The 11,819-nt window shown below is 41.0% G+C and overlaps 2 protein-coding genes across 2 annotated transcripts in view; one reads left to right on the top strand and one right to left on the bottom strand.

The window, feature by feature from the left end:
• LOC103515112 (retinol dehydrogenase 12-like) overlaps positions 1–4,303 on the bottom strand; it is an 11,267-nt gene extending 6,964 nt beyond the window's left edge. The window contains exon 1 of the mRNA XM_026827908.1: positions 4,121–4,303. Within this exon, the coding sequence (XP_026683709.1) occupies positions 4,121–4,286 (166 nt within the window). The 5' untranslated portion in view covers positions 4,287–4,303. The remainder of the gene's footprint in view (positions 1–4,120) is intronic.
• Positions 4,304–4,497: 194 nt separating this feature from the next.
• LOC113469897 (neurogenic locus notch homolog protein 2-like) lies at positions 4,498–11,490 on the top strand. Its single transcript, XM_026827909.1, has 9 exons — positions 4,498–4,535; positions 5,086–5,253; positions 5,723–5,907; positions 6,673–6,918; positions 7,162–7,272; positions 8,405–8,629; positions 9,419–9,598; positions 10,185–10,373; positions 11,378–11,490. Exons 1-9 carry the CDS (start codon positions 4,498–4,500, stop codon positions 11,488–11,490), a joined length of 1,455 nt encoding a protein of 484 aa, XP_026683710.1.
• The last annotated feature ends 329 nt before the right edge of the window (positions 11,491–11,819 follow it).

The raw sequence follows: 11,819 nt of genomic DNA, 5'->3' as shown, positions 1-11,819 counted from the left end.
CCAAAAATTTTTTAAAATGCAAAAAAAAAAAAAAAAAAAAAAAAAAGTTTGCACTGGCTTTTTCATAAAACATGTTTTTTTTTGTAATTTTATTGGACAAGGTATTTAATAATAAAGTAAAAATAATAATTTTCTCTTCTCTCCCACAGGTACGAGCGTATGTGTGTGTTCCCGGGGTTACATCCGGGACCCAAAGTCCGGTCTATGTCGAGATATGAACGAGTGTACTGAGGCCCGGGATTCGAGGCCCGTGTGTGGCAGAAATGCTGTGTGTAAGAATCTACCCGGTAGTTATGAGTGTGCCTGTCCCCCTGGCTTTAATGGAAACCCGTTCTCTCTATGCGAAGGTAAGTGAGGGATAGACTAGAGGTTGTGGGTTTGAAACCTCGCCTCGGTTAGGGCAAGAAAGAATGAGAAAGTAAAAGATAAAAGGACAGGTTTAGTCCGGTGGTAATGCGCTATTGTGCTTGCAATTCTAAAGGTTGTTTCGATGCCCGTCTTCGACAAATAATTGGGGTGTTCTCGTGTTGACCCAGACCCTAAATGGGAAGTCACACAACGCTACTTCGGGATGGGCATGTCTAGGAAAAAGAAAACAAAAATCGTCAATACTTTAATTATGAGTAGGTACCTACCCCAAATAGTGGACACCTTGTTGTAACAATGAGCACTCACAAACCTACATGTATTGTAAAAATAACCCTAATACCTTTTCCAGAATGCAACACGCTGGAGTATCAAAACAGGCTGCCGTACCAAATTAATAGTGGTCGGGGAGTGTACTCTAGCCACGTGCGGCACAGCCTATAGTATTTAGTTTGTCCGTCGTATATCCTAAATAGTGACTTGTAACGTGTATGATCAACATAACCCTATCTTATATTTCCCAGAATGTAATACACTGGAGTGCCAATGCAGGCCGCCGTACCAAATAGCGTCCGGGGAGTGTACTCTAGCTACATGTGGAACACAGGGACAGTGTCCTGGAGGGGCGGAATGTGTTAACATAGCGGGCGGTGTGTCCTATTGTGCGTGTCCTAAAGGATTTAGACCCAAGGAAGATGGATATTGTGAAGGTAAGATCATTTTGATTGCATACTACGGTATGGACATTCTACGACACAGACTACACGCGTCTAATGTAGCAGTTGTTTCATTGATACGAAATAAGAAACAAACGGTTTCTTCAAGCTAAGTGAATCGCAAGGGAAAGGTACCTAGACCCTTGACAAATGGAGTGTGTCTTCTGAAAACATGTGATGTGTTCTAATCCACTCGACCGAACTTATTATTGAGTACTATAGGTATTAAGAATGGGTGGAAATGTCCCCTCAAAAAAGCAGTGTCTATTAAGAAAAAGTGAGAGTTTTCCCCCATCAGAAAAAGTTCCTTTTTATTTCGTTAGCGATGAAGCTTGTGCTACAGTGAACTTTATGGTTTATGGTTCTGTGTCATAGCATGCCCATCTAGCGTGTCCCTTACAACCCTTATCAAAAGGGGCGATTGGTTTCATCAGAAGGGCGATCGATATTTATTAGGATAATGATAAGAATATATAATAATAATAATAATAATAATAATAATAATAATAAATAAAGTGGTCCACAGAACAATTATATCTGACCTAAGCTACGAGAAAGCATTCCTGGATTCCGTGTTCAAATCTCATTAACACACATAGAAAATCTGCAGAAAAGAGAGAAACAAAGATAAATGGTCAGTTTTTATGGGTTAAAAGTTGAAATTAAAAATTCAGTAGAATTTATTAAGCTCTACATAGTGAACACTTTGTAACAGTAGGAACATACTACCTACGTTTATTAGAAAAATCACCTAATTATCAATCGTGCCGGCATTTTCATAACTTCTTTCCAGAATGTAATACACTGGAGTGTCAATGCAGGCCGCCGTACCAAATAGTGGTCGGGGAGTGTACTCTAGCTACATGTGGCACACAGGGGCAGTGTCCTGGAGGGGCGGAATGTGTCAACATTATAATAATCTCAGGGTGTCTACCAGACTGGAAAACCGGGAATTGTCAGGGAATTTCACGGAGACTGAAAAAGTCAGGAATTGTCAGGGAATTTCTCAAAAAATTGACAAAAATCCAAAAAAGTCAGGGAATTTTTCAAAGCCTAAAAAAAGAATTTTCGGTCCATAAAAAAGTATGCAACCTTGAAGGGGCAACTCATATTTTCTCGCAAAAATTTTGCCCGTGGCGCTGTAATCTTGTGCTCTATAGAAACGTATTAGGGGGGGGAGTCGGGGGAGAGGAAATAAACAATACTTGTCTTGTATGTAAGTACTTGTATTTAAACTGACTCATGGCTAAAGGGTATATACTTACTGAAAAGTTTAAGTTTCGCCTGCGGCGCTGAAGATTACACCTTTGACAAGCTTCTCTTACTATTGTAGACCAAAACTTTCAAAAAATTCGCCTGCGGCGCCATGTTGTGTTTTGGATAACTTGGTTTTTGAAACCAAAATTTTCGCCTGCGGCCGGTCCTACATTTTATTTTTCCATTTTGGTAGACACCCTGTATGAATTTGATGGCACATTCGTTTTCTTTTGACAAAATTTTTGATGGCAAATTCGAGGAAATCAGGCTGGTCCCGCAAATTATTGCTGTAAAAAAAAGTGGATATAACTTTCAAAAATTTTTGATATTGGCTTGTTACAAGCGCATATTTCGTGAACCATCATTCCTAGAACCCTTACATGTACACCGATTGATTTGCCGTGAAAAGTTACATAGGAAAGACTCCTTGGTCATCTTAAATGCTCTAATGGAAACTCTTGTTGAAAAAAAAAAATCATGTTGAAATATTTGGAGATATCACAGAGAGGAGAGAGAACCTTCCAGTCTGAAAGCAGAAAAGAGAATGAGCTCTGACAAAAATCTAGGTCTGAAGAAACCTCCCCTTGACCCCCTACTACCAAAAACCATGTAGGGGGTCAGGGGAAATGTAGGGGGTTGAGGGGAGGATTCTCCTACATTTTGACCATAGGTTTGAAGTTTGGAATTAATTTACTCATTTCCCCTTCATTTTCATAAGCGGAAGGTCCTCATCGATTCTTCTGTGATAAGTCACCTATTCGCGGTTGGCTCGCGGTATCTGCGGTTGTTCGCGGTATTCGCGGTTTGTTCGCGGTATCCGCGGTTTGTTCTCGGTATCCGCGGTTTGTTCGCGGTATTCGCGTTTTGTTCGCGGTATTCGCGTTTTGTGCGCAGTATCCGCGGTTTGTTCGCGATATTCGCAGTTATGGGTTCGATCTCAGGCAAACGCAGATTTTTTTCAGCTCTTTTTTTTACCGCAAATAATTGATGAAACCAAAATTTTCGCCTGCGGCCGGTCCTAAAATTTTTAGTTTCTATAGATTGTATAGCTCACAATTTTTGCCTGCGGCGCTGTTCCTCATTCTTTTCGTGTTAACCTTCATCCCCCAGGATGTGTGCATGTGTAGACCGAAAAATTACAAAAAAAATGCGGCGCAGTTATTTCATGTGCAAATGGAGGACTTAAGCCCTTACCCTAGTGGGATGAAAAAAGATTGGAGAATTAATGTTGAAGAGGCTTGGGAACATTACTTCAAGAAAAAAAAAAAAAAAAAAATCTGTTGTGATGCAGTGGAAATAGGGTGGAAAATCTTGAAAAAGTAGACTGGAAATTTGGAAAAAATGGACTGGAAAACCGAGAAAAGTCAGGGAATTTTATTTTTCCATTTTGGTAGACACCCTGTAATCTACCATATCTTATCTTTTCCAGAATGTAATACACTGGAGTGAGTGGAGTGCCAATACAGGCCGCCGTATCAAATAGTGGTCGGGGAGTGTACTCTAGCCACGTGCGGCACAGCCTATAGTATTTAGTTTGTCCGTCATATATCCTAAAAATAGTGGACACTTTGTAACGTGTATTATCAACATAACCCTATCTTATATTTTCCAGAATGTAATACACTGGAGTGCCAATGCAGGCCGCCGTATCAAATAGTGGTCGGGGAATGTACTCTAGCCACGTGCGGCACAGCCTATAGTATTTAGTTTGTTAGTCATATATCCTAAATCAGGCTTGTCCAACCCGCGGCCCGCGGGCCGCATGTTGATGCAAACTTTGCCTTCCATAGGTTTATAGAATGGACTCGCTTTGAGCTTGGACCAGGAACGGGATTTGAAATACCGAGAGATGACAAGGGCACTGAGAGTGATAGTTGTCGTGTATAGAAGAGAATGAAGCAGAAGTTTGTTGTTGTCTCGAAAGAAACTGAGAATGTTGGTCAACATGCTCAATAATATTGCCTAGGGGACGCCAGATTTAAGTTATATTTCTCCTACCATAATGGCGGAACCATGATTTCATGTGACACATGAATCTGTCCGCAAAAGGTTAAGGATAAAATCCGCCCCGAGCGGGAATCGAACCTGCGGCCTAGCGCTTACAAGGCAGACGAACTATTTAACCCATTCCATGTCCACATAAAAATCTATAATAATCATGTCCCCCCAAAAACATTTTTACGTTGAAAAAATAACGCCAAAATCGATCCAGAACCCTATGAGTACCTATCCAGTGATTTGAACCCAATTGAGTTATGAACGAAAGTCAATCCAAAAAATAGTGATATAACATTTTCGCTTGGAAAAATTAACACCAAAATTAATCCAGAAATAAAAAGTTTGGACAAAAAAAGTGATATCCCCAAAAACACTTTGTGTTGAAAAGGGAACGCCAAAAGACTTCATAATTTAAGAGCCTGTACTAAGCCATAGGAAAAAAAAAGGGGAAAGGAGCTTCAGAAGAGGGAAATTCCGGAAGGAAAATAGAATTAGAATATACCTTGTTTATACTACCAGCATAGGACTGAAAATTCCCTTTACTCTCGCAGTCTAAACAAGGAAAATTCAACTTGTTATTTAACCCCTTTGTGTCGAGCTTCAGAAGAGGGAAATTCCGGAAGGAAAATAGAATTAGAATATACCTTGTTTATACTACCAGCATAGGACTGAAAATTCCCTTTGCTCTCGCAGTCTAAACAAGGAAAATTCAAGTTGTTATTTAACCCCTTTGTGTTCCCATTCACAGGAACGAATGCACGAAAGATCAGGACTGTAGCCGCGGCCTTGTATGTAATCAAGACCCGGAGACCGGCTATAGGAAATGTGTTAACCTGTGCACCAGCACGGCATGTGGCGCAAATGAGGTGTGCACCGTGGACGAACAAGGTGCACCAGTGTGCGAGTGTAAACCAGGGTACGTGGGTTCGATTCCTTTTTCTATGAATTTATTTTAATCAGTAACAGGAGGGCTTTTCTCATAAAATTTTTACAGGGGCGCGGTTTTTCGTGTACTTAAGCTAGGAAAGCTGTGCTCTACAGAAAATGTGTTTATCGCCATTAGAACGAGATCTCCAAGATGGTCACCCAACGTCGCTTAACATTATTGATCCACCGAAAACTGGTACCTTGTGTTATAGCCGCGCCGGTAGCTTCTAATATTTAGACTCCTTACGTTACAATACTTCGACAATCATCACATTACTACAAATTTCATCGGTAAATGGTTTCTTTAAATTATAGTGATCCCAAGGGCAAGGAAAACCTAAACCCTTGACATCATGTATTAACCTTGTGTAGCGTTCATCTTTAACTCAGTCTATCTAACTGGGTACTTATATTTTTTCAAATTCTTTTGTTTCTACTTTTCTGTCTTCTATCTTCAGATACACTTGGAATGCGCTCAGTTCAGCCTGTGAACTGCCCAGTCTGCCTCAGTGCACTGCCAACAAGGACTGCCAGGATCATCTGGCATGCAGACCCGATGCATTGGGCATTCTACAGTGTAGTAATCCGTGTGATGATTTCCAGTGCCCTGGGAATAGTACTTGTATTAGTATCAATCATGAAGGTGAGTAGAATAGAATAGTCAATAGAATAGATAATAGAATATTAATAGAATAGAAGAATAGACTATGTACTCTGTTTATACTACCAGAATGAGACTCAAAAGTCCCTTTTAGAGTGTAGAAAAGTTAGTTGATAGAAGAAACTGTAACTGCTAAGGTCTTATCGTCCCGAAATCGAAGAGAGAAGGAGGACAGGATAGGAGAAAGCCAGCCGTTCTGAGAACGAACCTTATCGGTTTAGTATGAAGTCCGCCCCGGGCGGGAATCGAACCCTCACCTAGCGCTTACGAGCCATGTGCGCTACCCTCCAAACTAACCAGTCATCTTCCAAACTAACTCTAAAGACAAACTAAATCTTCGAGAGCTTGTCTAACAAGCCACATTTCAAGTGAGGGGATTTACAGTTCTTTGGGTCAACTAATTCCTGTATATTGCCAGCCTAGTTAGCTTAGTTGGTAGTGCGTCTGCCTTGTAAGCGCTAGGCCGCGGGTTCGATTCCCGCCCGGGGCGGATTTTATCCTGATGGGATAATGTTCGTTCTCGGAAACGGCTGGCTTTCTCCTATCCTGTCTTCCTTCTCTCCTCGATTTCGGGACGATAAGACCATAGCAGTTAAAGTTCCCTCTGTCAAACCTCTTAAAAAAAAAAAAAAAAAAAAAAAAAAATCCTGTATTGTTTTGTACGAAGCTTATGGTACCTGAGATCAATGTGATTTCTCAATTTCTTTAGCTTTAAGACACCATTCCCTCTCTCTCTCTCTCCCTCAGGAACCTGCTCCTGTCTATCCGGCTTCACGGGGAATCCGGAGGTCCGTGCCGGTTGCCAGCCGGTCCCTATCGATACCTGCTCGTCCGACCAGCAATGCAAAGAACACGAAATCTGCGCTAGGAACGATCTTACCGGTCTGAGTCAATGTCAGAATAGCTGTGACAGTGTTAGTTGTGGTGTAAACGCGGTGTGTGTGGTGAACAACCACGAGGCGCGGTGCTTCTGTCCGCCCGGATCTTATGTTGGTGAGTTTTGTGTTCTACCTAACGCCGCCTTGTCAAAATACTTAGCTGGATCTTATGTTGGTGAGTTTTGCGTTCTACCTAACGCGCGCTTGTCCAGGAATGATTTTGTGTCCAAGCAACCTTTGTATGTTTCACCGCCGTTTTTATTTTGTTGCAATGAAAATATATACTTGTTTAAAATTTGGTTCAAACTTTAAGTAAATCAATTTTCTTTTAACAAATGTATTATAATTATTTTCTCAGGTGATCCAAATATCGAGTGTCGTCAGGTGCCTTGCGTCCACAATCACGATTGTTCAACATCGCATGCATGTGATCTGTTGTCCCACACGTGTATCCCTGCCTGTGATTCAGGTAAGCACATTTTTCTGTTTACTTGGCGTCAATTTTTTCACACGAAATGTTTTATTTTGCCTTTTTTTTTTTTTTTTTTTTTGTTTGTATTTTTTTTTTTTTTTTTTTTTGAATGGGATGATATACCTACACTGCCAAGGCCAAGCGTGGCATTACTTCTAGGCAGTGACTTTATTTAGATTGCCCGCATAGGACTGAAGAGTACCTACCTACTTTTTTGCCAGTAGTTCCCTATAAATTCTTATTTATTGTCATATTAAATGTTGAACTGCCAGCCTTGTTAGCTTGGTTGGTAGTGCGTCTGCCTTGTAAGCGCTAGGCTGCGGGTTCGGTTCCCGCCTGGGGCGGATTTTATCCTAAGCCGATAATGTTCAATCTCGGAACGGCTGGCTTTCTCCTATCTTGTGTTCCTTCGCTCTTCGATTTCGACCTTAGCAGTTACAGTTCCCTCTATTAAACTCTTTAAAAATAAATAAATAATAATTCGACTTTTTTTCTTCTTCTTCTTCTTCTTCTTCTTCTTCTTCTTTACTTAACTGAATTCGATGTTAAGAAATTTTGATTGTGCTTAACAAAATAAATAATTGAAAAAACGGCTCTATTTTATTATAATATAATCATGTACTTCAATTCTCCTTTCTCATCTCTCCCCTCACAGGTCAATGCCCGCGCTCATAGGTCGTCGCGACAAATTTCGAGATCAGAGCTCATTTGTGTGAGAAAATGTGAAAAAAATCCCCCAAAAACCAGTTTTTTGGCTCTATGGTTTTCTGGACAAAATTTGCACCACCATTTTCGTGTTCCTGGTAAAAAGACCTTTAATTTGATATATAGGTCGACAGACCGACCGACAGACGACACCGAAGCGAATACAATAGTCCGTCCCTTATACCTTTTATTATTAGTAATAATAAAGGAAGGACGGACTAAAAAAGGCACGGTACGTTATCGTCCCGAAATCGAAGAGAGAAGGAGGACAGGACAGGAGAAAGCCAGCCGTTCCGAGAACGAGGCGGGAATTAAATCCGCGGCCAGCGCTTACAAGGCAGACGCTCTACCAACCATGCTAACTAGGCTGGCATACAACAACCTTATTTCATATATATTATATTCTATGCCTTCCTCCCCACAGACCCATGTACTCAAGCAGGTATCTGCGGTCCGAACGCGCTGTGCTCGACTTCCAATCACACGGTCTCCTGTTCGTGCCCCGTCGGATTTCAAGGTCACCCGGAGCCTCAACAGGGCTGTGTTCGAACCCCCGTACTGTGCATTGGAGGGCGGACTCAGTGCCCGTCAGGACATGAGTGTGAGGATGGTGTGTGCAAGAAGACGTGTAGCGGCGAAGGAGATAATGGTAAGTTGGGTTTCATTTCGGTAGGATTTCTGGACTTTGATTAAATTACTTTCTACTAGCAGTTTACTTTCTTCTTTGTCCCTAAGGAGTTTTCCTTATTTATAGGTTACCTTCAAAAAAATCTTATTTTTCTAAGCCGAAAAATAAAATCATTTCAGTTTTTCAGTTCAGTTCAGTTTTTTTTTTTTTTAACAATTCTTTTAATCACTCTTGAGAATGAGTGTGAGGATGGTGTGTGCAAGAAGACGTGTAGCGGCGAAGGAGATAATGGTAAGTTGGGTTTCATTTCGGTAGGATTTCTGGATTACTTTCTACGAGCAGTTTTCTTTCTTTTTTGTCCCTAAGGAGTTTTCCTTTTTATAGGTTACCTTCAAAATTATTTTATTTTTCTAAGCCGAAAAATAAAATCATTTCAGTTTTTCAGTTCAGTTCAGTTTTTTTTTTTTTTTAACAATTCTTTTAATCACTCTTGAGAGCAGTGGACATGAAACGCTCTTCCGATCTCAATTCTTTTAATCACTCTTGAGAGCAGTGGACATGAAGAAAATTGGAGCTTTTTAGTCCGTCCTTCCTTTATTCCCCGTAAGTGACTTGTATCCTTCGTGTTATTTGCGCCACTAAGAACTTTTGTCGACTATCCTGTAAGAACCTGTGAGTACAACTAGATAATCTAAATATCAATCGCAATCACTGCAGGAAACATTATTTTTTATTACTTTTTCAATATGTCCATCCATATTTTGTTCTCTATTCCCCATTTCTTTTTATTTTATTATTTTTTTTTCTAAGCGTGCGGCCCGAACGCTCTGTGCCGCGCGGTAGGCAAGCGCCCGGTGTGCGCGTGTCCGGATGGGTTCAGTGCGGTAGGCGGAGAGGCGCGCGTGGGCTGCTTTAGGGAGATGTCGGCCTGTGCGGGAGATCAGGAGTGTTTGGCCGGCGAAGAGAAGTGTATTGGCGGCCGCTGTAGAGGTAAGTCGAAACGAGGTTTTATTTCTCAAGCGTGCCGGAAGGTGCGTGAACGTCAAGGGCTATATTACACGAAACAGGGTTTTGAGATTTTTCGGCATTACTTACGAGTATCTTTACGTCCTCTTATTTGACTTGAGATCCCCATGTGTAATGGGTCAAATCTTATAACCAACTTTTTAATCAGTTTGCCGATTGTCATGAAATCGAAAGACTTTTGTATTTTGAATGGCATCCCATTGTCATTCTTTAAAAAAAAAAAAAAAAAAAAAAATTTTTTTTTTTTAAAGGGCACCCATTTTTTTTTTTTAAAAAAAAAAAAAAAAAAAAAAAAAAAAAAAAAAAAATCTTGAAATTTTCACTTGTTTTATCTAAATTTGAGTGGGCATTTTGGAGCTGATACTTCAATATAGCCTGATAGGTAGTACCTATAGGACCTAACAAAATTAATATGTAATCTTCGTGTAATTGTAATTGTTTTTTTTTACTTTTTACGTTTTAACAATAAATTAGTATGTACAATAAAAATATTTTTAAGCCTCTATTAACCTAAATCACAATCTTAAACTCTCTCTCCATCTCATTTTAGTGGCCTGTCTCTCTCACTCCGACTGTTCAGAAGGGGAACGCTGTCTCTCCTCCCTCTGTCAAAGCCCGTGTACCTCTCACTCCCAGTGTCCCACAGGCCAGGCATGTCAGGCCGGTACTTGTGAGCTGGGATGTCGTCAGAATGAAGAGTGCTCGGGACAGATGATTTGCGCTGGGGGCAAGTGCACAGGTGAGTAGGAAAAGGGATCTTTTTAAGGAATAGTACGTTTTTGAGCATGTTTTTTTTTTTTTTTTTTTTTTTTTTTTTTTTTTTTTTACTCATCTGAAGTTATTTGCTTTCTTGTTTTTTGTGGAATATGTGCAATTTAGAAAAAAAGCTAGTCTTTTCCACTGGTAATTTTTTCTCCGTTTTTTTTTTTTTTTTTTTTTTTTAAGATGAGTGTTCCACCGCCGTTTTTATTTCGTAGCAATGAAACTACTGCTACATTAGACGCATGTGGCCTGTGTACGCATTCCTCTAGCAGTGGGGCTATAGGGAGCTCGACAGCTAACCCTAACCATCCTAGCTTGCTGGAAGTTTCAAAGGGTTCTCTCTGCTTTTAAAGAACAAGCACAAGTCTTCTTGATGGTTGACTGCGGTTCAGAACAATCCATTTAAACATTGCCAGGGACCATGTTTAAGATGAGTGTTCCACCGCCGTTTTTATTTCGTAGCAATGAAACAACTGCTACATTAGACGCATGTGGCCTGTGTACGCATTCCTCTAGCAGTGGGGCTATAGGGAGCCCCACAGCTAACCCTAACCATTCTAGCTAGCTGGGAGTTTCAAAGGGTTCTCTCTGCTTTGAAAGAACAAGCACAAGTCTTCTTGATGGTTGACTGCGGTTCAGAACAATCCATTTAAACATTGCTAGGGACCATGACCCCGGTGTATGGCAGAAAAAAAAACCTTTCTTTATCCTGCCATCATTCGACTACAGCTGAAGCCGCTACAAGCCGCTATCAACAATAGAAAGTTAAAAGAACTCCCTGCTTAAGGTCCCTCAGCCAGACTAAGCTGGTCTACTCCCTGTTTAACATCTCCCAACCATAACATATCCCTGTAGGTTTTCTTTCTTGATAGTTACTTATCGGTAACTAGTATAGGTTCGCTATAACTTTAGTAGGTAATAGAAAGTAAATAATAGAAAGTAAAATCTATATAACCAAAAACCTCCTGATTCATGTTTCAGCTGTTCCCGCGCCTCCGACTGTAACGCGACGCTATCCTGTATTCACCGCCGGTGTCTGGACCCATGCACCGTCCCTGAGAACCAATGCGGACCGAACGCCTTATGTGACGTAACCGAACATATACCCACCTGTACCTGCCCTGAGGGGTACCTAGGAGATCCCCTGAATATGGATATAGGGTGTTTCAGAGTGGAATGCTCACACCCTAGTCATTGCGCGTATGATAGGACGTGTGATCCGGAGACCAACCGATGCATCAGTGAGTATTTTGCAACCCTGGACTAAAATTCTAAGGTCCGGGGCCACAAAGTGAATTTAAACTCCACCTGTACCTGCCCTGAGGGGTACCTAGGAGATCCCCTGAATATGGATATAGGGTGTTTCAGAGTGGAATGCTCACACCCTAGTCACTGCGCGTATGATAGGACGTGTGATCCGGAG

This window comes from Diaphorina citri, unplaced genomic scaffold (genome assembly GCF_000475195.1).
Source record: "Diaphorina citri unplaced genomic scaffold, Diaci psyllid genome assembly version 1.1 scaffold1280, whole genome shotgun sequence".
In the NCBI taxonomy this organism is placed as follows: domain Eukaryota; kingdom Metazoa; phylum Arthropoda; class Insecta; order Hemiptera; family Psyllidae; genus Diaphorina; species Diaphorina citri.
This window is presented reverse-complemented; position numbering and strand designations above follow the sequence as displayed.